General features: G+C 46.5%; 1 protein-coding gene across 5 annotated transcripts; it reads right to left on the reverse strand.

Moving 5' to 3' along the window:
• Positions 1-3,207: 3,207 nt before the first annotated feature.
• Positions 3,208-27,824, reverse strand: LOC115328309 (short coiled-coil protein A). 5 transcript variants are annotated; one of them, XM_029989525.3, is made up of 6 exons: positions 27,654-27,824; positions 27,398-27,542; positions 23,545-23,649; positions 23,401-23,487; positions 9,150-9,288; positions 3,208-4,477 (listed from the first exon to the last, which is right to left on the reverse strand). In XM_029989525.3, the coding sequence occupies exons 2-6, from the start codon at positions 27,471-27,473 to the stop codon at positions 4,453-4,455; spliced, it is 432 nt and encodes a 143-aa protein (XP_029845385.1). In that variant the 5' UTR covers positions 27,474-27,542; positions 27,654-27,824; the 3' UTR covers positions 3,208-4,452. The 5 variants fall into 5 exon arrangements, with proteins under 5 accessions (XP_029845385.1, XP_029845387.1, XP_029845386.1 ...); XM_029989527.3 differs by having other exon boundaries at positions 27,398-27,599; positions 27,662-27,802; XM_029989526.2 differs by having other exon boundaries at positions 27,398-27,599; positions 27,654-27,796.

The following is a 27,824-nucleotide window of genomic DNA, read 5'->3' on the forward strand; positions in this document are numbered from 1 at the left end:
TGGGTTGCCCACATTGTAATCATGTATTTCAATGCCGTGCTGAAATTATTACAACTTTTTCCTTGCCTGATCTACGTGTGCTCATGTTTTCTGCTCAAAATGATGTGAAATAGTTGCTTGTTTTCTTTGAATCTTATAAAGGATTACTTGTTCAGCCCACGTTGTCTCAGTTTTAGGACTTAAGTTCAATGTTAAAACGCGTGATAAAAATTATCACGGCTTATGAGCCATTTCTTACAAGTGAACGTCGGGTGGTCCTCGGATGGTCGTGGCAGCCATGAAGAAATAAAAGATTCTCACCCCTTTGCGACTGTCACTTGGGTGGTTCGTCGCATAAATGAACACAAGAATGAGTGACAAGTGAAGCGAGCTGATTAAGGTCAAGAAAAATAAGACGGGCAGAAAAGAAGACCGAGAAGTTAACCTGGGGTATTAAAAACGTACTAAAACAATCACGGACTTTATTATGTGCCATTTCGTTCCATTATGAAATAAGAGAGAAAAAAAAAACTGCTTTCGAGTTTTAGATATTCCTTTCAAATATCTAATGCTCGGCCTTTGCGACCAAAGAAATGGGCATTTCATTTAAAATGCTCACCATCTGACAAGCCGAAAGTCGCAGCTAATTCTAAGCTTAAACAACTTGCAATCCGCTTCTTCAAAATCGCAACTGTTTTTATGTGAAGGAAGAGTAATGTAGCTTGTACCGTCCAATAGATTGAAGCCTCATGTTGCTAACGATCGTGACACAGCGTAATTGATGCCGCGGTACGACCGCTGGCAGGCTGTACCAGAAATCCTATGTGCACTCCACCAAAGCGGCACCAAAAATTCATAATTTCGCTCGTGCACGCGCGAAATTATGAATCTTTGGTGCCGCTTTGGTGAGCATTTAAATGAAAAGCCGTGGCTTTCAAGGGACGCTAACGTGTTGCACTTTTGGGCGGAGAGAAGAGGACGTTATCCAGAGTTCTACGCTTTGGCGCAAAGTAGTCGTGGGAGTGCCTACAACCAAGGTAAGCGTGGAGCGAGCCCTTTTGCACTGAAGTTCATTTTATCCTCTGAGAGGAGCTGTCTTTCCCCAAATATTCTTGACAACTTCCCGCTTCTTCGGTCAGCTGACTGACATTGAACTGTGCTATCATTCACGTCCAGAGGTGCCCCAGCACTAGCTCGTTCGTTCACTCAGTAATGTCAGCGTTTGCTTTTTATACGCAACACTTTTACAAAATATGAATAGTTTATCTTTTGCTGCCGTCAATTGTTTTTGTAGCATATGAGTACGAACAGGTTGGAACCTTTATTTTTTCACTCCGGAGTTGAACCGGAGCTGAACCCTTTTTCCTGAACCAGAACGAAAACCCGAACGAAAAACATTTCGGTTTGACACCCTGCTTTCAAGTCAGAAGCACCAGGGCTAGGGTATGTGTTACCCTTTTCCTGGCTCCCCATTTGTTTGTGGCCGCTCTTCTGATGAAGTGCAGCATGCCCTTCCAGGTTTTCATTACCCTCTTCATCGAGGTATGGGGCCTTCCACCTTGATAGAGAAACAGTCTGAGAATTCTCAAACTTTCAACTCATCGCCTCTCCCTTCATGGTCAGGCCTATGGTCCGCATTTCTGATTGAGTGCGTTGGTTGCCCACCATTACGAGGCCTTGTCTGGTGCTGCACACATGCCTGCGGCATCCAGAAACTCTATGATGGTGTCCAGTGCCTCCTGTAGGACCTCTTCTTGTCTTCTGACCACTCCACCCTTGGTCCAGATTGTGATATCACCGGCAGATAGTGAAGCAGAGGTCCCGGATATGGGCCAGGCGAAGCGAGGGGGGTCGGCCATGACTAGGTTGAACAGCGTAGGTGGTGATGTAGCTGTTTTGCCAGCTTTTTGAACAGGCGGTGGGCGCGCTGTATCTGCTGATGATTGCACCTTGTGGGAATCCGACCCCGTTGGGTGTTTTTGGACCTGCGGCGTTTCCCACTTTGTACATTTCTGTTCCTCCAAGAAGGATTTGATGAAGTTGACTGGTGCTCCTTGGACACCATGAGCAACTGCAGTGTCGATGATTGATTTGTGTGGTGCGAAGTCAAACACTTTTTTGACGTCCACCGCTACAACGATGCGTGGATCAACTTTGGAGGGTGTTTCCAACACATCTGTGTAGATTGCCAAGATTATTCCGATTCCCGAGGTGTCTTCGGAACCTGTTTGCATGTAGTGGATTGTGCCATTGTTCTCTAGAATGTGTTGAATTCTGTACAGCGCCATTCCCTCTGCGAGCTTGCATAAATTCAAGGTTTTTTTTGGACGGTATTGCCAGACGTCGGCCCAAAGGTTTTAAATTTCAGGAAAAAGCTATTTATATTAAAGCTTCTCCTAAATTTTAGGGAATCATTATCGATGCCTATACACAATAAAAGACTTAGTTTGTCAAAATGTGGCACTAGGTTGTTTTCAATTTATGTGCATGTGCACAAAAGTCAAACATCTGTCAAGCTTCAAGCTGAAATAAAAGGTCAAACCTGGGGAATCTCTCAACGTCCCTGCTCGTGTCCAGACGATGCCTAGAAGGCATGCCTCAAATTGTTGAGGCCTAGGCACAAGCATAAAAGCTACTAGATGGCGGAAAATGGGTTTATCCTCAAGGGTAGGATTCCACGAAGACGCTGTCAACACCAGGGTGTAAGATAGACAGGTGGGGAAACGACCCATAAAGCCTACCGCAGCGCCATGACCGGATTATGTACTCGTCTGCCTGCGGGTACCCCCGATTTGCGACAGATGGCGCCGCGGCGAGAGAAAAAAATTGGAATCGGATTTGCATAGAACTTTATGGGAGAGTGCGCAAAATAAACCGAGAGCACGACAGTCCTCCATTGAAAATCCATGAGAAATCATCTCCGTCAGTTTAGTTGGTCGTCTACCCAGAGTGAGAGTTCGCGGTGCTCCACATAGATGGCGCCACAGAAAAAGAGAAAACCAAGGGGGACACAATCCGGTCGCTCATTTGGCTCTCGTTTCCCCACCTATCTTACACCCTGGTCAACACTCGCATTGTATCGGAAGCCACAATTGTGCGACTTCATATAGACTTCACAGTCGTGGACTGGCCCAGACTAATTGGGGTCTCAATTGAGGCGATCTGACAAAAATCTGACTCCTAAGGGAGTGGCAGTCATAGCCTGCTCCTTGAGAAAACACAATAACATTATAACACAGGTCATTGTTTATTACAAGATTGCACACAGGTGAGATTTGTCACACACAAGCGCTGACTGAATGGCCCTGCATACATGAAAGCTCATATTGGTGGCTACACTTAGTTTCACAGGTCATGTGGGATGCACTTTCGGTTGGACAAGCAGCCGTGCTGCGAAAACGCCAGTATGCACCACACAGCTCGTGAAACGAGGCAGTTTTCTTGTGACTAGAACAGTCCAGCCACTCCTAAAGGCAGTGGCAGGCAATGAAAAACAAATTTGTCTAGCATGCAGATAAAACAGGAAGGCATCCTCTGATATCTGACACATTACGCACCACCCTGCATTACAAGTAAAACTTGAGCCAACTTGGAGACAATTTTATGTGCAACTGAGTAAAACATAAGGGAAGGTAAAGAATGCCTCGGAAATAATGGCAGCTGCGTAAAACGAAGCATTTTTATTATCGCTGACTAGCCTCCGCAAGCTCTGCATCCTAATGTGCGCGTGTGTTACACAAACGCAAAGAAGTGCACTATTTCAAAATAATCACAACAAATGTTGCGGAACATTCTCTTAAAACCTTGGCACGGTGCTCAAAAAGCTGCGGCAGTTACAAGCAGCAGTGGGATGGGGGGCAAGAGAATATCTTGTGCCCGTCCGTGGCAAGGGTTGCACCACTCGGGTAAACTTGAATATCACTCAAGCCGCTCGTTCAAATGTCAGTAATTCGCACGGCACAAAAAAGGTGTGATCTCTGGCTGTGCCTGAAGACCGTGTGACGCTCCAAGCGGTACATCATAGCAATCCCTCAGCCAGCATAAACACTCATGCACAACGGAAACGCACTGCCCTCGACAGACTCCCTCGGTGAAGTTAGACAGCCTGAGGGTCCCCAGGCTCTAGAACATTATGCCGCTGCTCAGAAAAAGAAGAACAAAGATATCCAGTAAGCCTAAAAGAAAAAGCAGCTTGAAACTAACATGGCATCAACAATCAAGGACTAAGCCCGAGAATGGTGCTTCAATCTCGGCAACGACAGAACCACTGGCTGTTGTCGCAAGGACAGTCATTTCATTGAAAGGAATTGGTAGAACTTGCGAAAGGAACTCAAAGCTGATGTCACTCGCGTGGAAATGAGCGGCGGACAGGGTGGTACTAGATTGAGGACATCCTGGATTGCGTCGACTGGGGAGGCTCGAGGCGGGGTCCGTCGGTACAGAGGTGGGACGATGCACAAGCAGCACACGTCTTCACTTCTTGCCCCTTGTCGAGCCCCTGCATTGATCGGGCAAGCCCAGTTTTTTAAACACTTTTCACGTCCACAAAAAACTTCACGCATCGACCTTACCGTGACTGCAACAGAATAGCCAAAAAGATGGCCCTTGAAGCGGGAATTCCTTCCCTTAGGCGCAAAAAGCGTACATGCAAAGTGCATCGAGTGCAGGTACAGAATCATCCCAGATGGCGGCACACCCTAGAGCCAATAAAATCGCGGCAGCATCTGCCCGTAAGAATCGCCCAGCAACCAACGTGGTGAGCGCCTTTCAGTTACTATACCATCGTGTGGGCCCGACGGCTAATCCCACATTGTGCTGCGGGCAACCCTTCACACAGCAGAGCTGAAATAAAAAAGGCCTCACTTATCCAACCCAAACAGTGTTGCTTTTCAGATTGGTTCGAATGACGGTTTCTTCCAAGAATGTTCGCTTGCTTACAACAACAACCTATCTGCTACGCTCCGTCTGCCGCTAAGCTCGTTGGGCCGGTCGTACGTCTCCACCACGCAGTTCACGCTCCTCAGGCGTACTCAGGCGCAGAGAGCGGGGTCAACGCAGTTTGCACCAACCCTTCAGCTTGGCGGCCAACCTAGTACAGTCAACATCAAAATCAGCTCGATTGCCCTAACGCCGGCCAGAGCGGCGAAAATCCCGCGTGTGGCACCTCCATCACGATGCTCCAACAGACTGTTGCGGTTGCATGCATGGGGGAGGTTGGTAGAAATGACAAGTCGCGCATCTATAGGGTGAACTCAACGCCTCTCATTGCGTGGCCGGCTGTTCATTTCTGATGAATCATCGCACAATCGTTTCTTTTTTCTTAAGGCAAAAGCCTCGTCCCATTACGCGAAAAAGTCGCGGCATTGTCACCGAAACATGCTCATAAAAATATGTCATCGAGCATGCGCCTCAGAAATAAAACGCGAAGAAAAGCGCAGCAACGCAGATGCCTCGTCACGGAAGCCAGCGGGTGCGCTCAAGGTCAAAGCGGGCGCGTCAGAGATAAAACCCAAAGAGAAGCGCGGCAAAGCAGATGCCTCATCACGGGAGCCGTCGTGAAGCTGGCGGGGTTCACAGCAACTGCACGGTGGAGGAGTGTGATGTCACCGCCGGAAGATGTGGTGCGCTACTTGCAGGAATGCGCTGCATGTACAAAAGCTTTCACCTTCCTACACACAAGCAATCTTAAATGTCTTGGCCGAATTTTTTTCTTTCACAATCAGTTGTTGGCTCGGTGAGTACTTACCCGTACCACTTATCATTACTACCGACCTCCCCGTGATTGAAATCGCAGCAGTCCATTCCAGTTTATTGCGACAGGGGGGAGCCATGCGGAATTTTTGCAGCTCCGACCGTTGTTCCGTCGAACCAACTTATTTTGATGCTGATTGTACATAGGATGCACCCAGTATATTTATGTGAATCACTGTTACGTACCCCAATCTACATAAATACCAGGGTGTCGAACCGGAACCGAACCGAACCGAAAACCGGAACCGAACCGGTATTTTTTCCGGAACTGAACCCGAACCGTTATATTGTTATCGCGATGAACCCGAACCGGAACTGAACCGGAAAAAAAAACAACGGTTACCGGCTCATGGCAAAACGGTTCGGCCACGCGCTGTTGACAATGAATGTGCTATCAATGCCATTTGTCTTTTAAGTGCCGTCAACTGACACACACCTCGCTTACATATTTTTCTTCTCCACTCAGTTTTAGGAATATAAACGCTGCATCCATGAATCTTGACATAGGAACCAGTATTGCGCTGGTCGCGGCTTGCACGGAAAAAAAAGAATTGAAAGGCTGTGCAAAAAAAAAAAATCGCGTCACAGGATTTTATTTTCCTACAATCTCGTAAATCTTAAATGCTGCTGTGTGCTCATTTCATAATACGTTTCTAGAACGTGCGAGCTCTTGAAGCTTGCTTCCATCGGAATGAGAAAAGAAAAGGCTGTGGAGTTTGATAATAATGCATCCGGTTTCGTATAGGCACTTAGAAGCTAACATAATTGTGAGACAGCGAACTCTTCTATTTTAATATTTATCCTATTACGCCCTTCTGGCGTTGCGTGCGGTGAAGTGTTTTTCATATTCCGTATCTTGTTTAATGAAAACTTCTTTAAGGGTCTAATTTGAGTTACCGAAGTCTAGTTCAAATAAAGAAAGCTGTATTTTCTCCCCACTGTTCCTTCAATTGCTTACACGCCGAGGTGGCGGGATAGTTAGCGATTTCTACTTGTAAGTGCGTTTGTAAGGAGGTCGCGGCTTTTACAGCTACTGCGTCGGACCCAATTAGATGAAGTCCGAATGCGTAAATGTCGGTGAGGTAACCTTTGAGTGCACATAAAGAAACCAATCCTGGTAGAAATCCCTGAGCCTTACACTACGATGTATCCCGTTTCGTATGTGCTGATTTCAGATGTTTTATTTGTAATTTATTTTGATGTTGCAATTTGTCATTTATAATTTCCAAACCGGTTCGCGGATCGAATTAATCGAACCGGAACTGAACTGGAACAAAATAAATTTACCTGAACCTGGACCGTAACCGAACCCGTATTTTTTCTGTTCGACACACTGATAAATACATACCAAAAAACCTGCAACGGTCACATATTTTGGGAGAGAACCGGCAAAGATCAGCTGCAGAATGCTATTTACTGCAGCTGAACATAGCAGCAGCAGTCTAGGAAAGTCTGCAAAGTCACATGTGCCGCTGGCACCTCATACTAACAAGCAGGATAAAACATTTCAAGGAATGTGCACGCTTAATAGCCGTCTTTATTCTAGAAAGAGCCGGAAAAGGGGCCTGTCAGGCAGCGCCAAAGAATGCCGCAGCAGTAAAATTCAGAAAGACCCTTTTGTTTCTTTCGGGAAAGGAGAACATCTTGTGTCAACCTACTCCCACCCGCCTCCCGTTTCTCCCTGCACCGATAGCCCTCCTTTCTCTTTCTCTCACCGCACCTCGGGGTGGGCTATGATCTCGGAGGTAATGCAAAACTCAAAATGCAGATCCGTTTCGCAGTGAGGCCACCCAGGAAGTGGCTCTGCGCTACCATATTGGTAACCGTTCGGCGCTGCTCCTCGCCCTTTTCCGGCGGTTGGGCGTTCCATGGCTCCGTCGGGGAAAGGTTTTTAAGAGTAAAGAAGGCTATTGTGGCATGCAGGGTTCTCCCCAGGATCTTTCTAGGGGTGAACATGACCACCATGCGAGTGGTACGAAGGGGGGGGGGGGGGGTTGGTTGCAATGTGGCACAATCTGGCTTGCCGACAAAACACACTTTGCGTAGGCTCTCTAACTTTGCGGTCCTGTTAGTGGTACCAAGCTATAGTGAAAAGCAAAAGCCAGGATGCCTCGAAAAAAAAGAAAAAGAAATGGGGAAGGAAAGCCGGGAAGCTAGCGAAGAGGCGAAGATAGAGCAAGCTCACCGTCTGCGGAGAGAACTACTGCGCATGTTTCTACTCAGACGAGCACCTCTCCCTCTCCCCCCGCACTGCCGGCGGCGCTCCGCCAACACCTCTTTGCCAACAAAGCCATTGTGCTGAATAAAGCCCAATGCTGGGCACAGATTGGACACGCGTCAACAATGGGCTCCAACTGACTGGAAGCCGAGCGCTGACCCAGCATTCGTTTGCCATCTGTGTCCAGCGTTGGCCTTCTCTGATGACTCAATCTCCTTTAGCCTTTGTTATCTAGGAGGTGTTGGCTCCGCTCTCCTGGTTTGAAGGAGTGGCAGCAGTTGGCAATGCGATAACGTGGCGGTGCATGGGCCTGCTGAGTACGACGGGCTGCAGCCATGTGTGCAGGCAAAATAGCATCGTCATCCTGCAGCATAATCGAGCAGTGGGCGGTCAGTCAAAGCAATGGGCGGTCAGTCGGAGCAGTGGACGGCAAAGCCGCTGCCGCCCACCGTGGGGAGAGCCCTGGTGGCACGCATCTAGTACCAACTGCAAGAGCTATGTCACAGTGTAACAGCAATGCGTGCTCGAGCACCACTGTCAAAAATTTGAAGAGAACTCCAGAACTGCATACTGCAAAGGTTTTTTCCAGGTTAGAAAGATTGCCCGCACCCATTATTCCTCATTCTCTGCATTTGGGTTTTACTATTTTGTAATCTTTAGGGAGAAAGCAAGGAGTTTTACTGCCGATTCTACCGTCTTTTTTTTTTTCTTCTAGTAAACGAAACATTTCACTGCTTGTAAACAAGATCTATGGAATCAAAATTTCGTATTTTGCCCCAGCGATGGTTACGAATGGTTGTTGGGCTATTTCTCTTTAAATATTATTCAGGTGCACTCATTTATGCCCCTGTCATTTTCTGGTTTTCAAGGAAAAATCTCTGCCCTTCCACAAAAGCAGGATAACTTGGTCAATCTTGAAAAGATATGCCTGGTGTGCAACTGTAGGGTCAAAACAGAGTTTACCTAATAGCAGAGAGTGATACCAAGTGGTGTTAGGCTCTGAATGATTGCAAGTTCCGTTTCACCGTAAAGTAGGGGCCTCATAATGGACAAAGCGCGCGACCAAAACGTCTGCCACTGTCACAGTGCCTGCCAATCTTTGCACATTTCCTTTCAACAACATCCCGTACCTTATTTGGGCAGTGTAAAGGGATGAGACTTGGCACCTTGCCAGCTTTGGGGGTTGCACGATCGGACTCACTTCTTCTTTGTCTTGGGGGAGGTGGACTGGAAGACGCTGGAGGCGGACATGAGGTTCTCAATGTACTGTCCCAGGACCTGGTTCTCAGACTTGAGCTTCAGGTTCTCCTCCTTCACGCTGTCCACCCTCTGCGAGAGGTCTGCAGGAAGTTCAGCGATTCAAACACAGGTCGAGTCCAACAAGGTCTGACCCACAATTACAAAGTACACTATGGTATACCAAATTAACAGTCCTGGACAGACCCTTGCAATGAGCGACTGATGTGCACGATCCTCTGCTGGGAATCTGGAGCACTAAACTAGACAGGGAGTAGTAATGCGGTAACACAAAGCAGCACCTGAGGCAGACTGATGCGACTGACTGATATCTTAAAGGGAAGATGGGGCACTTCTACATTTGAGAAAAAACGCTTGAATTGCGTTCAATTGGCCTTTAGATTAACGGATATCAAAATTGTATTTCAATGCGACCCGCCGGAGAGCCATACGAGCAATTTCAAAATAGGACTGAAGCCCCGCCTCCCTAGCCTCGGGCAGCCAAAAGAGCCGTCGATGACGTCACGGACAGCGACTGTCTTTTGCGTTTTTCTCGCGTTTAACAATACTTACGCAGCAAATGGTTTGGGTATTCGGGTTCACAAGATAAAAATACACTAGAATTCACTTCTAACTCATTTTTTCCAAGAAGCTCCGTAGCTTCCCTTTAAAGGACCACTCCGCCCAGTTCCAATTGGGATTAGGAGTGATTTCACATTAAAAAGTACCATGTAAACATCTAGGCAAGGAACAGCGGCAAAAAACTCGGAGTAAATCAGCACACCACAGGATGGCACTGTTTGTTTCTTTAAGGACACACTGAGGCAACAGTTGGACAACTCTATCTGGCAACCCTGTCACATAGCGGCAAAAACGACAGTCGGGCAATATGTTGCCGCCACCCGGCGACCGTGTTGTCCGAGCACCCTGTCACACCACGCTGACAGCGGGGACACGGGCAACACTCCGCCATCTTGATTGTTTACCTTTGTTCGTGAGCGACGTTGCATCGCTGAAATCCGACTGTATAAAGTGCTAGCGTATTCAAATGAAAGGCCGGAAATTACCACGGGACGACATCAACCAGTGACTGTGATTAGAAAACCTGTCACTGTGAGTATTTTCCACCCTTTATTTTATCAAAATGTTCTTCATTCGCTGACAAAGCAGAGAGCCCTAATTGAGGAAAGTTGATATATGTTCGGGATTTATGCCGCCGTTTGAAGAGTTTCTGTCCGGTTCCTTGTTTTATGCAGTCTCTATTTCTACTATAAAAATTGAGTTAGCACCAGCACTACCAGGGGCGGATTTAGAGGGGGGGTCCGGATATCCTGACCCCCGTCTTGATTTCTGCACGTGTAAAATTTAAGGCGTAAAACGAAGGAGAGGGGGTTCCTAAACATATGGTACGCTGACCAACACCTGACCCCTCCCTCAGGAAATTCCTGCATCTGCCCCTGGGCACTACCCCAAAGCGTCTATTGTAGCGTGGTGTTCAGCTGAACTGACAGTGCTTAAAAACTGTGAGCCCGACACGATCGGCCTTTGTAACAATCGGTGGAATAAATCTCTTTCAACGTTATCTATTTGCCTACCGCCTGCTATGTGATCTTTTCATTCCAAAAAAAAAATGTGCTGGGTATTGTTTAAACACATCAGGTGTCTGGTAGTGGCTGTCTCCAAGTTCCAAGCATCAACAATTATGATCAGAGTAGTCGTTTAAATTCTTAAATTTTTTAACCTCTGCTTTCTGGATTATTTCTATTATACTTTATCAGCGGGTGAATAGGCATGCCATTTAATTTCACTAGCAGTAATGCGAGCTGGTCTCTCCGCGGTTCTAATTTCAACACCACTCTGAACGTTCATAACCATGGCTGTGACCATAGGCGTAGACTACGGGGGGGCATCGGGGCTCGTGCCCCCCCTGGTGAGATCCAGGGGGGGCAGAGCCCCCCTAGGGCCGGGCCAGAATCCTTACCTAGACGCTGTTTAGGCGCCATGTAACGAGCTTCTAGTAGTGGCATGTAATCAAAATAACGCCCACGTTGCCTTTATTGACATTTTACCGATCACTGTGAAACCAAGACTGTGCATTGATTAGGCCTACGTCAACCACATCAATCAGCTTAGCTGGACCTGGGCACGCGCCAGCGTTTAGAATAACACTACAGTACATATCATTCGTTGAAATAAACAAGACTAAATCTGGTTATATGCAGTAACAGTACCTAAAAAAACACAACTGACTGCATTTGCGAGGTTTACGACAAGGTTCATGGTGCCGTCCACGGGACGCTCTTTTCAGATGTCGATACGGGGCAGTGACGTTCGTCACGTCACTGCTGGAAACGCAAAAACAAATATATATATATATATATATATATATATATATATATATATATATTTTTTTTTTAACATTTGGTGGAGAGCTTGTTGCAAGTTGTTGTGTCCAGTGTTGGGGCGAAGGGAGGCGGCGGTCGCGGCGTGTTATTGTTGCAATGCCATGCACTAAAGAACAAAGGCCAGATTCACGAAACGATCTTGCGCCAAAAATGTATGTACGACAACAGCTCCGGAGCCTTTTTTCTACGATCAAATCAACATGACCGACAACGTCGCTCAGTTACTTGGTCGCGACTACCAACGGACATTTAGTTTTCTACATGCTGTTCTCGCGGATCCCGACTTCAAGCAGCAAGAAAAAAGAAGGAAGTACTTGAAAACGGCCACGACGAACACGAACGCCAAGTCCACTAACACCCGGAAAAGCCGGCAACGATGACACCAACCGAGCGAGCTCAGCAGAATTTAGGTCCTAGCAGGCAATCCTACTCGGCGCAGCGTTACTCCGACCAGCGCCTGCACTGCTCCGACGGTCCTTCGCCAAGACCGTCTGCCCACGACCGGCTTGCTGAATGGAATACGTGCCTGCGCGACCCTCGTAGGCCCTTCCCGTATTATAGTTTGATCGCTGATCTCGTTTTAAATTAAGAGGCCAATCTCTTCCCCTTGTCATCTCCCTTGTTTTCCAAGGCAGCGGTGACGAACGCCGACATCAAAAAGAGACTCTCATCGATTCTATCTTTTTGTTTTGTGTGATGTAGAGCTCAAGTAAACGCCAAATGGATTACCTTCGCAACACGGTATGTACACTGTTATTAGTATGCCATTTTTATTCTGACACGACTGCACGTCACTGTCGAGCTATAACAGTTCGGGGGAGCTACGCAATGCCGGTCCAACCTTTCTTTGCCAAGTGTCACGTCAGGATCGAGTAGCAATCGTGAAAGATCGGTCCCAAAGCACTTCGATCGAATGCGCACCTCTGCTCCTAATGTGCACAGGTATTTATGTAGCTCTTGCCGACACTCTCGTTGCTCTCATAGTTGAAACACATAGTTTTGAACGTCGGCTCGCTCCTGCATCTTCGAGGCCGCCAAAAACGCCACGGCGATTTGTTTTCATCTACATCACTTTGCAAACGACTGGCACAGGTCATCTTTTGCTATCTATGGGAATTGTGTTGACTTCAGAGGAACGAGCTGGGAGCATACTTCGGAGGAGTGCACGAAGTGAAGAGGTGAAGATGTCAAGGTAACAAAATAGGTACAAATAGCTCTATTTTGACGAAAACCGGACAAGACGTCACAGACATCAAGCTATTAATCTGTCCCCTTGCTCTGCACCGTATCAACCTCAAAAAAAGGCATCCCGCCATCGACAACCAGCAACGAATCTGCCGAATATTCGTCGCGGGAAGTTTGGAAATTTCCGAATCTGTCCGAAACCAAATCTCCAGTGATTCGTCCCATCACTAGTTTAAAGGGACATTGACAGGGTATTTATGCTCGCCAAGGTTTTTATTTGTACATGACATATGAGAGCCCAGCTACCCAAAAACAATTTCCGGCTTCATTCATTTCTTTTCCTCCCGAGAACAGCCGATCGAGAACTGGCCGGTTTTAGTCGCGCTCACTCTCTTCTCTGTAGCCACATGCCGTTCCAACAGAACCACCAAATATAATAAAAGTCGTGGGCCATCGAAGAGACACACTCAATATTAACAATAGAAAAAAATATAAAACCCAACCTTTGTGGCTTCTAAAAAACTGCCAATACATTGATTGATAAAAAAAAAAAAAAAGTTGCAGAGTGTCAGAAGCACATGCACTGCATAATTCTACACGTGGCGTCGTATCGCCGGCTCAACGGCTGGACGAAGCAAACTAAGCAATGGTGGCGAACGACGGGCGTCTGCTTCAGAGCTGTCCTTCGCAGTACCAGTGAATCTGTCTAGCTTCAAAAGAGAAATCTTTTAGCTGTCAGAATAACTAAGACACGCCCGTCTGCCACGCTGATTGGCACAGAGATGTTGCCAAGTCGTTACCCCCTCTCCTGCCTGAAGACGTCGCACGTCTTACAAACAGAAATTGGTAAAAGCTTGAAACACAAACATATGTCAAGCACAAAATGCGTGCTTGGAGTTGAATATGAATGCATAGGATTTCTTTACTATACTGCGTGTCACTAGTTGCATGCAGTACAGGCAATGCCAGGCGGGAGGACAAAGGGCAGGCACTAGGAATGCTGGGGAGAAGAGAAACCTCCTCTCCCTCCCACCATCCTAGTGCTCGCCCTTTCCCTCTTCACCTGCACTGCATATCTGGCCAATGCAGAGTGCTGCCCAACTCCAAACCTGGGAGTGCCTTTGTAGCAGGGAATCGGCAACAAACTTTCTGATCTGCAGTCGACTGGCTGCATTACTGCAAACGAGGAGTTCCCCCTTGTGTGCTTGAGCATTAGAATGCTACAACTGTCATCTGCCTTGCACAGCCAGAAAAGAAAAAAACAAAACCAAGGAACCCGGTTGGGTGTAGTTATGCGACCTCCGGCAACTCTCCTCCTCTTTATTTCTCCCTTCTCTTGAGTCAACATGTCGCGCCATTACTCCGTGCTCTTGTTTTGGCTTCGAGCAGTTGCGTTTTCTGGCTTCATTAAAAATATACCGCAATATCCCAAGTCATCGCCCACCCCCCAACCGCCTGAAATTTGTTAAAAAAGTGGGGTGGGCCATGTCTTGGTGGGTGAGCACAAACACTTAAAAAAAAAACCGGGACAAAACCGCCTATTTTTTTCTGCGTATCTAGCGCTGATGCACAAGAGATACATCAAACTCAAAACTCGATTTAGTTTCATTGTTTTATAGAAACAAAATGCTCACGAAAGAATATTTTACTATAGCGAAGTCCGTTGCTTGCAGACGCGCTAGAAACATTGCCGATCTGCATATAGCACGAACGTTTCTGCCGTGGGCATTCCGGGCAATGAGGCAGCAGATCGCACAGCAAGTACTTGTGTAGAACGAACAGTTGACCTCAACAGCATTCCTTATACAGACTACAAAGGCCTTCTCAGGCGTCACGTTAAGTGCAAATGGCAGGCTGAATGGGACCAAGAAATCGGCAACAAGTTGCACATGATCAAACCTCTTTTGAGCGAATGGCAGAGTGCACGCCACCAGGAACGCTTTTTTGAGGTTGTCCTTTGCCGGCTCAGGATTGGTCACACTCATCTGACTCATGGCTACCTCCTTCGTGGGGAAGATGCCCCCACTTGTGAGCAGTGTGACAATGCCTTAAGCATTCTTCATATTCTAGTTGCATGTCCTGCTTATCATGAAGAACGGCTTTTGTATTTTTCGCAGCTGTATCAAGAACAAGTTCCACTACACCCAGCTCTGCTCTTAAGTGAAGATTCTCTTGTGACACATACTAATGTTTTCAAATTTTTAGATAGTATCGGCCTTCTACACCGATTGTAGCTTTCTTAACCTACAGATCATGCCCATCACCCTTTTACCTTTTGGTACCCCATTACCATCTTTTATCAAATCACTGGCTACTAAAGCCTCTTTTTTCTCTCCAAACCTATTCCAGCAATAGTCTCGTTTTTGGCGCTCTATGGCCTTAGTAGCTTTTGCGCCATAAACACCAAATCAACCAACCAACCAACCAAGTCCGGCGCCTTGTCAATTGCAAGCTCTTGCGCAACTTTCTTGTTTGGTGTGTACATACGTGCGTCGGTGCACGGCGGGCTATCAATGCACGGTTGGGACGCTCTGCAAACGTCTGTGTAGGACGTTCCAGCAAAGCTTTATTTACGCTTTGGCTTTGCCTAAAATATTGCACAACAGCGGTCGCCACGGGCGGGAAGAAGGAGCGGGTTCGCGGTGACCTTACTTCGGCGGGGACAGACTTTGACCTAACACTCCGCGGTTACGTTAACAAACTCTTATTTTGTTATCTCCATCGTTTTCTTTTCGCACGGATACACGACCACTTTGGGGTCGCTCACGGAGGAAATGCGTAAACAAAAAGAAGTGTCTTTCCCTCCTTCGTTTTACTTTGTCACGGACGTCCTCCAACTTTAAGGTCCGCGGCCGCGTCATTCGGGTAGAATGAGTGTTCGCGGATCGCAGAGTCCGCGCTGGGGTATTTGAAGGGGTGGGCGATGACTCGGTGTTTTTTCGGAAATCGATATTGGCCCAAAAAATGGGGTGGGCGATGGCTCGGAGATGGGCGATGACTCGGTATATTACGGTATGTGACTTCAGCCAAATATTGAAATTACCGAGCAAGCACCTACTTAAAATTTGAAGATAATCGCGAAAAAATAGGGGATGGGCGCATGTGAGGTCATCAACTTTGCTGTCAATTTTATTTAGTACTGCGCATATTTTTTCAAATGCTTCAAATTTTGGGCGTGGGCACTTAGTGCAGAATGGGTGGATGCACAATAGTCTACGGTAAAAAATACATATTTTTTTGGGGGGGGGGAGGGGGGGGGGGAGGGTGTCAGTGCCCTTTTAAGAAACATTTAAACAGAACTAGGTCGTCATATTTGACGTTGTGGTCTTACAAGGTGATAATAAAAAAAACTGTGATGCTTTTCCAAAAGAAATGAAGCAGAGCTTTTTTTTTATGCTTAAAACTAATGCTATATCAATAGGTGAATGGTGAATTGGGTCTTACAAGGGCCATTAGCTGAAATGCAAATGAATCTAACACTATTTAAAAGCGGAGTACTGCACAAATATTAAAGTATGGTTGCTAAAGAAGAGAGGCCCGATTAACTAAGAGCTTCATAAGCTACGACAATTGAGCTAAGAGGTTTGTAAGTTCAGAACATCGTAAGAAGAGGAGAAATCAATATTCACAAACACATTCTTAAAGGAAAGATGGGGCGGTTCTGCATTTAAGAAAAACACTTGAATTGTGTTTATTTGGCTGTTAAAACAACAGATATCATAATTATATTTCAATGCGATGCGCCGTAGAGCCAGAAGAGTAATTTCGAAATAGGGTTGAAGCCCCGCCTCCCTAGCCTTGGGCAGCCAAAAGATCTGTCGATGACGTCACATACATTGACTGTCTTTCGCGTTTTCTCGCGTTCAACAATACTTGCGCAGCAAATGATTTGGGTATTCGGGTTCATGGGGTGATATTCCCCCAGAATTCACTTCTAACTCATTTTTTTTTTTAAAAAGCTCCGTAGCTTCTTTTTAAGTGACAGGAGGAAAGCAACATTCTTGTAGGGAAAAACTGGAACTTCCCGTGTCCCACAAGTTCCCGATCCCCGAGAGTAGGCTGTTGCTTTGGCAACAGCACCTTCGGCAACAAGAACAACCAATTCGGAGAGCTGGCCATGGTTCGGAGTACGTCGATTTTGAATAATGAACGCAGTGGCCTTTCTACCAACGCTTGTCTGGGGATCATGTGCGTGCAGTGAAATGTCAATGCGAGTGACGCCAGAATCCTACAACTTTGGAGGTGCCTTACGCACTCTCTTAGGCCCGCTTCAGACGGAGCAATTTCACCCAGCAATTTGACGTCGCAACACCAGCAACACCGGCCGCCCGCGTTCACACGCAGCAACCGAATCGCTCCGACTTGCCATCATCATCATTAAATTTGATTCTTCTTTCACTATTTAGACGCCCACCTATGCGCTAAAAACGCGTTCTTATATCTTTGAACGGCGTTGAAACTACTAACTAATTTTTCTGAAACTGTTTATTTCCAAAAACGATCCATTCCAAAGCAGAACTAAGTCTTTAGCTGTCATCGTCACCACCACAGGGGTGTCACGAGAAAATATCGCGTCTCTGATTACCTGCAGCCGCTCCAACCGTCTTCGAATTTCTCCGAGTTGCTCGCTTGTTCGATCCGGACCCGATCTCAGCAATTTGAGCCGATCTAGGGAAAGCTAGGGAACAACCTGCCAGCAACCTTAAAATTGCTGGAAAAGTTGCCCCGTTTGAAGCGGGCCTTACAATCACATCAGCATGGTCGATAGCATCGCTCAGCTACTTGTCGCAACGAACTATGAACATTTATTTTTCTATGTACTTTTCACGCGCACCCAGACATCAGACAGCAAGAAAAAAAAGAAGTACTCGAAACCGACCACGACAGAGATGACTGCTGAATCCCCAGATATCTGGAAAAAGCTACAACGGAAACGATCCCATTGACCAAGCGACCGCCAAGGGCTAGCTCGGCAAGGCACTCCGACGTGGCGCTGCACCAGATGGTTCCTGGCCAAGACCGCCCAGCTTGCCGAATGGAATATTGACTCGAATAACGGGAGCAAAAGCGACGAAAACATTGTTTTAAACTGAAAGATTAATGGGTGGCGAACTTGTGCCAAACAGTATAAAGAATGAGCGCCGAGACAGCAGAAAACCGGGCGGTGATTTGGCGGCCTAAGAACAAGTGAGAGTGAGACTGGCCCAACAAGGTCCCGCGCAGCTATTTATCTAGCGTGCGTCAGCATCTTGAAAATTTGGCCCAGAAGGTTCGAGCGTTCGGTGGGAGAATGAACAGGAACTTCCGAGAACAAAGAAAGAATGACGAAATGATAAAAGTTATGTCCCATGCAAGAATGAATAAACACGAATCTTCTCAAAGTTTGTGATGGAACATCGCTTGCTCGGCCCTGTGTGCAGCAATATGCCTGCGTGACCCTCGTGGACCCTTCCCACAAAAATAGTTTGATCTCTGGCCTCAATTTTCAGTTAAGAGGTCGGTCTCCTCCCCTCATCATTGCCTCGTTTTCACTGATAGCGGTGACAAATGCTCTCGTCGAAAAAGGACAGCTCTTATCAATTCTACCTTCTTGTTTTGCGCGATACAGAGCTCCAATAAACACGTTACGGATTACCTTTGCAAGATACGGTACATAACTTTGTTATTAGCACGTCCTTTTCATTCCAACACGATGGCATGCCGGCACTGTTGAGCTAGAGCACTTTGTGGGAGCTGGGCGATGCAGGTCCAAGCTACCTCCGACGAGTGTCACGTCAGCATCGGGTTGCCATAGAAAACATTGGTCCCGAAGCGCTTACCAAGACGCGGTTCTGGCACTTTGATTGACACTCACGTGTCCGCTCTTGAACAGGGATTTACATGGTTCTTGCTGACATTCTCCCTGCTCCGAGATATCTCCTTGGACGTTGGCTCGCTCCTGCATCCCCGAGGCCGCAGCAATCATTTGATTCCACGTGTGCCCTTTGCAAACGAGCGGCGCGGGCCGCGTCTTTTTAGCAACGATGACAGTTGTGTAGCGACGGACTTTGTACGAGTCGACGAGGGTGGTTAGCCAAGCCTCGGCATTATGGCCCGTTTAAATCGTGGTAGCTGTAATAATTGAGGGTCCACAAGGCTGGAACAGAAGAGAACTGGCGCTCATAGTTTTATCTCACAAGCTCGCTCCCAGTTGCTGTTCGGGCATACCGCGCAACACCGATATATCTTCCGGTTTTTATAGAAAGAAAAACAAACATGAATAATGAAATAACACCACGCACTAAGACACAGACAGAAGGCAAATACAATAGAAAAAAAATTGCATAAGAAAGTATGGAACTTGTTCAAATGCTCCACTTCTCGATGATCTTGCAAGTGTCGGAGCCTCATCTGTCAAAGGCGGTGATTCTGGGGATGGATGCGTGCTGGGTTGCATCTGGAATACCGTGCGGTGACTGTGGAGCCTGCAGTGAAGTCTGCCGATTGTCGCCAGGAGGCTGCTGCGGTCAATCCAGGCAACCAGAGAATGCCTCAGACGTCTTCAACAAATGTTTCTCCTGTCCGTCTGTCAAGTGTACGAGCATGGCCCAGCAAAAGCGGTTCCTCTCGCTGTCTCGGCCCAACAGCCTTTTCCTCGCACGCGGACCGCATCGCCTCTCTTCAGGTCCTTCAGCAACGTTCCAGGCTTGTTTTCTTGCCTCTTGCATACAGGATTTCCCGAGTTTCGGCACCATGTAATAATTGAGAGTCCACGCAACTTGGATACCAGAAGAGAACTGGTTTTCGTGGCTTTATGTCACGAGCTCACGCCTTGCTCCGAGCTGCTGCTTGAGCGCAAAGCCGATACAGTAGCGTTGACATTTCACTGCACGGACACGATCCCCAGACAAGCATTGGTGAAAAGGCTGCCTGTGTTTGCTATTCAAAATTCACGTGCTCCCAACTCAGACGAGCTCTCCGATTGGTTGTTTGTGTTTCCAAAGTCACTGTCGCCATAGACAGGGTTGACTTTGGGCCCATGCGGAGCCCATGCGGGAGGGATTTTCCTATGTTCCCAGCTGGTTACTTGTATGTCATCCGATTCTCCTTAGAGAATTTCTACCAGTCTTCCGATCTTCTCTTCATTATAAAATTGCATTTATCATCCATTCTTTCATTCTCGACTACAAAGCCCAGCGCTCGGGTGAAATCCGTCGCCCCCTCCATGAGGGCTTGTGCACCTCAAGAGCCCACGTCGCGTGTGCCCCTTGGCATACAGCACAAAGCAGATCCATTCCCTTCTACTTGGTCCTATATATTCTCGTACTCCTGTTTACAGTATTTATTACTACCTCCAAGGCCCTGGAACAGGACATTATACCAGGGATGGGCTGCTAAAAAGCATAAACACTCAAGACAAAACCTGAAAAGAAAAAAATTATAAAAACTTCAAACATTCAAAAATACCCCCCTCTTGTGGAATCAAAAATTTACCCAATTTTTTTTTTTTCTCAATACATTTATATTGCTAGTTCTGAGTATGTCGTCGGGTAAAGCGTTCCATTCAATTATTGTGAAAGGTAGGGAAGTTTTAGCTTAAAAAGTGGTGGATGCACATATTATACCTGTTTTCACCTCAAGAACCATAGGAAAAAAAGTCCGGCTTCTCGCGGATGATTACTAATTTTCACCTTTAGGTGGACATTTAAGATATATTTATTAGCATTTTAGAGTGGATACACGTCATCTTATCAAGGAGTATACGTTTCAAACGCCAAAAGCATTGCCTGTGCCTCCGACAACCAAATCTGGCGAGAACTATTTCGCGCGGCGTATGAACAATGCGCAAAACTTACTGTTTTCTTGAGGTGAAAACGGGTATAGTTGTAGTTTGCAGCTGTTATCCAATCTCGGAAAAAAATTAAGTGAGAGCAGTAAATAGTTAATTTCTAATTGTCGGGTTATGGTGGTAAATCTTGTAAAACAGCGTATAACAAAATATTTTTTGCCTTAAAGTGAGTTGGGGCAGGCTTGCGCGCTTATGCAATTCTTGTGTCATAAGAATAATTGGAATAAATAAATGGTGACACTCTTTTCTGGACACTGTCTAGGTCGTCTCCAAGATAACTTTGCCACGGAGACCAAATTGGTGTTCTAGTTTTGGACATAGTAAGGATAAATATGCAATTCGCTTTGTATTAGGGGTGGCAAGTCTTAAGTTCCGTCGCAGAAAACCACTGCTTGCCCTAGTGTGATGGACGTGGGTGATCCATGTTACATCGCTCGCCATATTTATAAAATGAGGATGAACTGATATCGTTAATGCTGTAGGTAGTTATAAGAAGAAGAAAGATAGCTAGGTTTATCTGTCAATTATCGCACCAATGTGCAACGGATGACAAGTCAGAAGAGATGAGTCGGGGAAAGAGATAGTTCGCTAGATTCCGCAGCCATCTGCGCAAAGGCGGAATGCAGATTAAAGAAATGAGAGATTTACAAATCTCTCTAATGCAAAATTAGAGCGCAGCTCCTGAGGGATTTCGATTTTGCCATATACCGTACTAAAGAATTTGAGGGAGGAATATCTATATGTACAAATATAAACCTCATACTCTTGCCTACATAATATATAAGTTATTTCTTTATTAAAATATTACTGATATAAGGAGGAGGAGGGGTCCTCCTCCTCCAGGCAGTTTGGGTGGGACTGGGCCACATTCCAGGTGACTCAGGATCTGTAGTATGACGAAGAGCAACATTTTAATGTTCATCGTTGCACGAGTGTCAAAACGTCAAATTTGGGGGTTTTACGTGCCAAACTAACGACGGGCATCTGGCAAGCCCCAGCGGAGGATTAATTTGGACAACCTGGGGATCTTTTGACGTGCAACCGAAAGCTCGGTTACACGGCACCTCCTCCGCAATAAGCCTCCGCCAGATTGCGGGCAGCTCGGCCGGGATTCAAACCCGCCACATAGTGATCCGTAAGCCAGCGCTCTCGCCTCGGAGCCACCGAGGCGGCTGTTGCACGAGTGTGAAGCAACCTCAACTAACAACCATCTGCTCCGTGAATTATTATACAGGGGTGAGACAGGTGAAACAGATTTTAAAGCAATTTTCGGAGCAGAAAAATCTGGATTTTGGAGCAGCTTAGAACAAAATTCTCGTTTTGGAGCAACTTGGAAGCACAAAAGTCTACAGTTTGGAGCAGATTAGGAGCAGAAAATGTTAGAGCAGCTTATCAGAAATTGAAATCATCAAAAATCTGATATAAATCACATAAATCTGAATTTTCTTTTTAATCGTCATTTTTGTCCACCCTGGTTCCAACAAGTCATCAGCGCCGATACGCACCCAAATACAAGATAAAAGAAAAGAAAGAAAAAAAAAACGGAAAAGCCAAACGCAAGTTCTATGCGCATAGATGAGGACAGAAAACAGAGGCTCGCTGCAAAGTTAGGTGGGCACCAGGTACCTCAAGCTTATACGAACTGGTGCCAAAGCGCAATTGTAGTGCAAAACATTTGAAAGCGGTGATTCCAGAGCATGAGCAGGGAAGCACGATTTACTACGACCAGACATCGATCAGACGCTCGAAGAAAGCACGTGAAGATAAAAAACACTCCCTACTAACAGTAAGCCACAAGGTAAATAGTGAATTGGTAGAAAATCTATGAGCAGCACATGCACGCTAAAATTTGGGTGTGTGACTGATTCATTCTATTGCTCACGTACTGGAAGCACGTGTGTGATAACCGAAAGTATGCACGGCGACGGCGCCGTCCATTTTGAAGAGATTACGGACAGGAATGAATAATTACACAATGGAGGCGCTCAAGCGCACTTTTAAGAAAGGTTTACTCTCAATACGAAAGAAATAATTAGGTCTGCTCATCTTGATAGGCTGTGCGTCGTACCTCCCGCGGCCAGACAGCGAGACCGCGTGACAGCGCACCGGTAGCATGCAGTCACAAATGACAGCGTAAAATACCTCGTATGTAGGTACAGAAGGGTACTACAGCTCAAATCTTCGAATCTGGTGATTGCTTGCGCCACCCTGTACTTGTGCTGCGTACTTTACGACGACGAGATTGAATGTTGCCAACCAAGCTCTCGTTTCCCGCTAAATGTAGCGTCACCGCAAACTTTTTTGTTTAGTTACTTTGGCACAGTGTGGCTAAATTTTGACCAATTTCGCGTTTTGGGCACAACTAGGCGCAGAAAATTGGGTTTGTATCAAAATGGCACAATTGGCGCAGATGTCACACCCCTGATTATACCATCTTGGTGCCTTAAAATACTGTTGCTAGTTGTCTAAAATTGCAAGAAACACTTTTTTACATTCTCCAGAAACGCTAAAACGGTCTGTGAGAGAGCAAAACAATATTGTCCAAGATTATTGGCATTGTGTCTATAAAGTTTGGGCAGTTGCATTTTCTGATCATCGCTGTTGCCAGTTGCTCCCGCTGTGCACTAAAGACCAAAATGCCCACGAGAAAATTAAGGAATGCAGTGGCAAGACTCGAAGAGTAGCTTATTTTGCAGCTCTAGCTGCGACCACATGCCTGCAGACCGATCCACCCTTCATCGCAATGCACGTCACTGTAAAGTTTCGCAGACGACGCAAAACAAGTGAGAGTTACGTGCCATCCAGTGTGTTCTGCAGCTCCAAGACCTGCGAGATAAGCCTGGCTTTTTCTTCGACTTCGTCCGGACTCATGTCGGGGTCGAGAGCTGTGGAGGAAACATAGTGTCGACCATCCAGAAGTTTGGCAGACGAGTCATACTCACATGTTAGTGCGGGGCTGTTGCTACCATTTGTGTAAGTCGAAGGAATGGACTCCACACTGTGCGTTGCCAGTGCGCTGCTTGCAGATGTGTCAAACTCGCTTTCGTCTGTGAAGAGGATGGACATCATCTCGCTTGCATGCAATCTTGCATGGTACCTCATTAAGAAACATTCTAAACTTGTTCTTCATGGCAAGGGGCACAAAACATCACAGTGAAGGAAGACATCTTTACTCTAGTGCTGCGGATCATGGCATAAAATTCACAAAATTGGTTCCAAGTTACTAAATTCAAAAAATAAAATCTTAGCGCTTTCGTTGTTATTTTTCTATCGAATAGCCATTGCAGTTTAGTTCTTTTTATGGTAAATGGCGACGTCATCCGTTACACCATGCTCTATACTGATTTAGATATTTCAAAGTATTTCTTTTTATCATGTCGCCACAAATGATGCATGACCTGCGTGCTGAGCCATCGAGGGGTGAGTCGACGTAATTGTAATTCTTGTTTCAGTAATGTAGACCTGCAGTGCCGGCCCTAGCGCCATCAAAAGTGGGGCTGCGCCGCATCCCCTCTTGTTTTTCTGAATTATTTTTAGCTTTTTGAATAATTTGAACACGGCGCCCGATACGATGCTATATATCAGGTGTAACCAAGCTGCGGCTCTTCGCGTGTTAAAGTATGGCTCGCGACTCCCTTTTCCCAGTCTTGGGTAAGTTACTTTTAAAAAGTAATTCGTTACAGTTACAGTTACTTTCAGAAAAAAGTAGCGAAGTTACCGTTAGAGTTACCGAAACAAAAAAGTAACTCGTACAGGTACTTTTAAAAAGTAACAACGTTACTTTCCTATAACACAAAAAAAAAAAAGTTAGGAAAAACTAGAAAACGCTTTTCACCAAGTTTATTGCATAAAATGAAATAGTGTGGTTTTTACTTCATATTGTAACTTAGCAGCGGTTGCTTCTCGAAATTAGTGTCTGAAGGTTTCCCTTGTTTCATAATGAACATGTCCCTGCCCTTGCTGAACAGGCGCTCGTCTAATGCGCTGGATGGGATTGCTGTTTGAAGATAAAGTAAGTAGGCAGGCGAGCTGGTTGATGTTACACATTTTTGAAAACCGGAGACGACGGACGAAGAAGGGGACAACACACAAAACGTCTCAAACGTTTTGTGTGTTGTCCCCTTGAGACGTTTTGTGTGTTGTCCCCTTCTTCGTCCGTCGTCTCCGGTTTTCAAAAATGGGATTGCTGTGTTGTTTCGCCGGAACAGGTTTTTGATTGCCGGATAGGCGTTGAGGCAACAGTTTGCCATTTTCTGCGGTCAAGTTGTTAGTAACCACCTCCACCACAGCAAAATACTCTCTGTACGCTGGCCATGGTAGTTCTTTGTTCTTATCAACATTCATATCCTTGGTAGCCCTAGCACATTGCTGGCTCGTTGACGGTTGCGCTGGGTTCATAGAGTCCCTGGACATATTTCAGTTCGTACCCGGCAAGCCAGAAACAAACCCCGTGCAAACAGCAGTAAATTTTGCCTGGGCTGCTTACACTACACCGGAGTAGTGGCGCAAATCAAAATATGAAACATTCGCAGTGCCCTCTGCGTGTATTGTTGTTTCGCGTTTGATTCACCCGATTAAAAATCGTTTGTGCAAAAAACAAAAGGAAGAAAAACCGCAAAAGAGACAGTTCTTCAAGATACTAAGATGCAAGTGTTTAGTCACAAAGTACAGTCACCGGCCATATGAGCTCCCCCGGCCAAACGCCGACCGGATCAGCGAAAATCCCGCACGCGGCGCGTCGAGCATTGCTGCGTTTTGGGAGCCGAGCTATTGGTACCAAACCATTCCGTAATCAAAGGGGTGGACGCATAGCTTTTATCGGGATTCCAGCCTTTCGAAGTGTGAATCACAAAAACATGGCCGATTGGAACTGCCGTCTTCGGGTGTTGGCCCCAAGTGTTCGGAGATGGTGTTATAACTGCTGATAAACTGGAGCTTGCTTAAGGCGTAGATAAAGCAGCAGTGTTCGATCGATGCTTACAAATGTCAAAACCCTATATTTAGTATGATATTAGGCATGACAACAATGATCCCCTGGCAAGCGAGAAGTGGCCGACCAGGAAGCCATCTGCAAAATCATCATGTAGAGAGAGAGTCACCCTTGGCGAAGCAACACGCTGCTGAGCGCAGAACAATAGAGTCTCCTCGATAAAACGCGTGCATGAAAAGTGCCTGAATCTTTATTCTGCTTCGACACAAATCATTTTTTTTTGTTACCAATAGCATATCCTTATAGATTAAATAAATTATTTCAAAATCACTTGTCATTGTCTAGTCTAGGTTTAGGAAATATTGTAAGAAAGGGGGGGGGGGGGGGGAAGCTTGTGCGTAGGATTACTCTTCGGGTAGGAAACATTTAAAATGACAAACCAGTTTCGCAAATAAAAACGTAGCATATAACACGTCAGACATATTATGCAGTGAAGAACTTCGATAAGCCGTCTGCGTTTACCTACAACCAGAAGCGGGATTCTAATCGGCCGTGCTTCAGATTCACGTTCCAAAACGCGGAATGCTATTAAAGTTCCTGCGTCTATCCCTTTGATAGCGGAATGGTTTGGTCCCAAAAGCCCGGCTCCCAGAACGCGGTAACGCTCGACGCGCCGCATGCGGGATTTTCGCTGCTCCGGTTGGCATTTGGCCGGGGGAGCTGATATGGCCGGCGACTGTACAAGCGCGTGCTAAAGATAACTACTATTTTTTTTTCACCAAATCTACATGTGGCTATATTCGGGTCGTGACTGCCGAGAAAGAACGTATTCACAAGTTTATAAAAAAAAATAACCTGACACTCGAAATGTCGGAACAAACAATTTGGAAAGCGCAAGAAATGGCTAAATTGTACTTGTCCAGTGATATATTATTCATTAAAAACTGGAAAGTAACGACAAAAGTAATGTCGTTACTTTCATCGTTACCTCAGAAAAAGTAATAGAACTACAGTTACAAGTTACATTCTTAAAAAGTAACTCGTTACAGTTACAAGTTACCAAAAAAGTAACGAAGTTACAGTAACGCATTACTACCCAAAACTGCCTCCCCCCCTTTCCCCAATCTCCCGCCTCCCTCCCTGTCACACGAGCACTTCCCAAAAAGAGAAATGGAACACGTTTGAAATCGAAAGACGGGTTGCGGTTTGGTAGTCTTGTGCTACTCCTGCCTTACGTACACTTGGACTGCTTTTGACTCGCATAGGTTGAAAGTAGTTCAAGTTCGTTTATTGCTCTAGCCAAAAGTCCCGCCCCGCCCCCGCCTATCCCTCCCTCCCTCCTCCTCCTCCTCCTCCTCCTTCCTTCCTTCCTTCCTCCCTCCCTCCCTCCCTCCCTCCCTCCCCCCCCCCCCCTCCCTCCCTCCCTCCCTCCCTCCCTCCCTCCTCCCTCCCTCCCTCCCCCCCCCCCCCCCCCCCCCCCCCCCGCGGCTCTAAAAAAATTCGTGGATTTGCTTGCGGCTCTTAGGCCGGGTCAGCCTGGCCACCCCACCTATATATGCTCGAGCGCCGTTCTTTTTGGAATACGGTTGTTTTTTTCACAATATGGTCGTATTGGGCCATTAATCACATGTTTACTAACAAAGTAAGGTCGTACCTAGTATATAAGGGCCTACAAAAAGGGGAAGAAGTTGGCCCAGGGCACTTGATGGTGGAGCCCTGTAGACCTCCTTGACCGATGAGGCACCCGGCACCACACTTCAGGCTCACCGCTTCAATGACTCTAATCACTCGCTGCTTTTAAAATCGCCCTCGCAACAGCCGAGTGAGGTTTCGAATTGGCTGAGTGGCGCGAAAGTATTTCTTACCTTGGGCGTCTTCGTCGGCCAGCGGAATGTTATTCATCTCCTCTTGAAATTTCGAAGCGCGGTTTGCAACCGACATTTCTGGATGGCCGATGGTGCACCCAAAGGTCAAATCTGGACTTGCAATGCTCGTAGTGCGAACAGATCCCTGGAATGTAATCCGTAGGTGTCGGCCGAGGTTTTCTCCTTTGACGGCTAGGCTTAGCTGCGCGAAACAAACGCCGGTTTGAAGTCGGAGAACGAGGATACAAACTCGTACCGCCTTACGGTATTGCGACAACGTCAAACGCTGACGTAACTCTCCGGTCTTTTCTATGAATACTAATCGGGCTAGGAGAACCGAAAATTCCCCAAGCAGATGCTTACGGGGACGCGTTTCTGCACTGCCCCCACAATTCTACTGCTTCTACCGAGAAAACCCGAAACGGTC

Source organism: Ixodes scapularis, unplaced genomic scaffold, assembly GCF_016920785.2.
Source record: "Ixodes scapularis isolate PalLabHiFi unplaced genomic scaffold, ASM1692078v2 PGA_scaffold13__105_contigs__length_92229423, whole genome shotgun sequence".
Lineage (NCBI taxonomy): Eukaryota > Metazoa > Arthropoda > Arachnida > Ixodida > Ixodidae > Ixodes > Ixodes scapularis.

Coding starts and splice junctions, on each gene's coding strand:
- LOC115328309 (XM_040501474.1), bottom strand. CDS start 27,473: ATGTCGGTTGCAAACCGCGCTTCGAAATTTCAAGAGGAGATGAATAAC. Junction 9,289..23,400: donor GCTGCAGAACACACTGGATG/GCACGTAACTCT, acceptor AACTTCCTGCAG/ACCTCTCGCAGAGGGTGGAC. Junction 4,478..9,149: donor TCCCCCAAGACAAAGAAGAA/GTGAGTCCGATC, acceptor CGATCAATGCAG/GGGCTCGACAAGGGGCAAGA.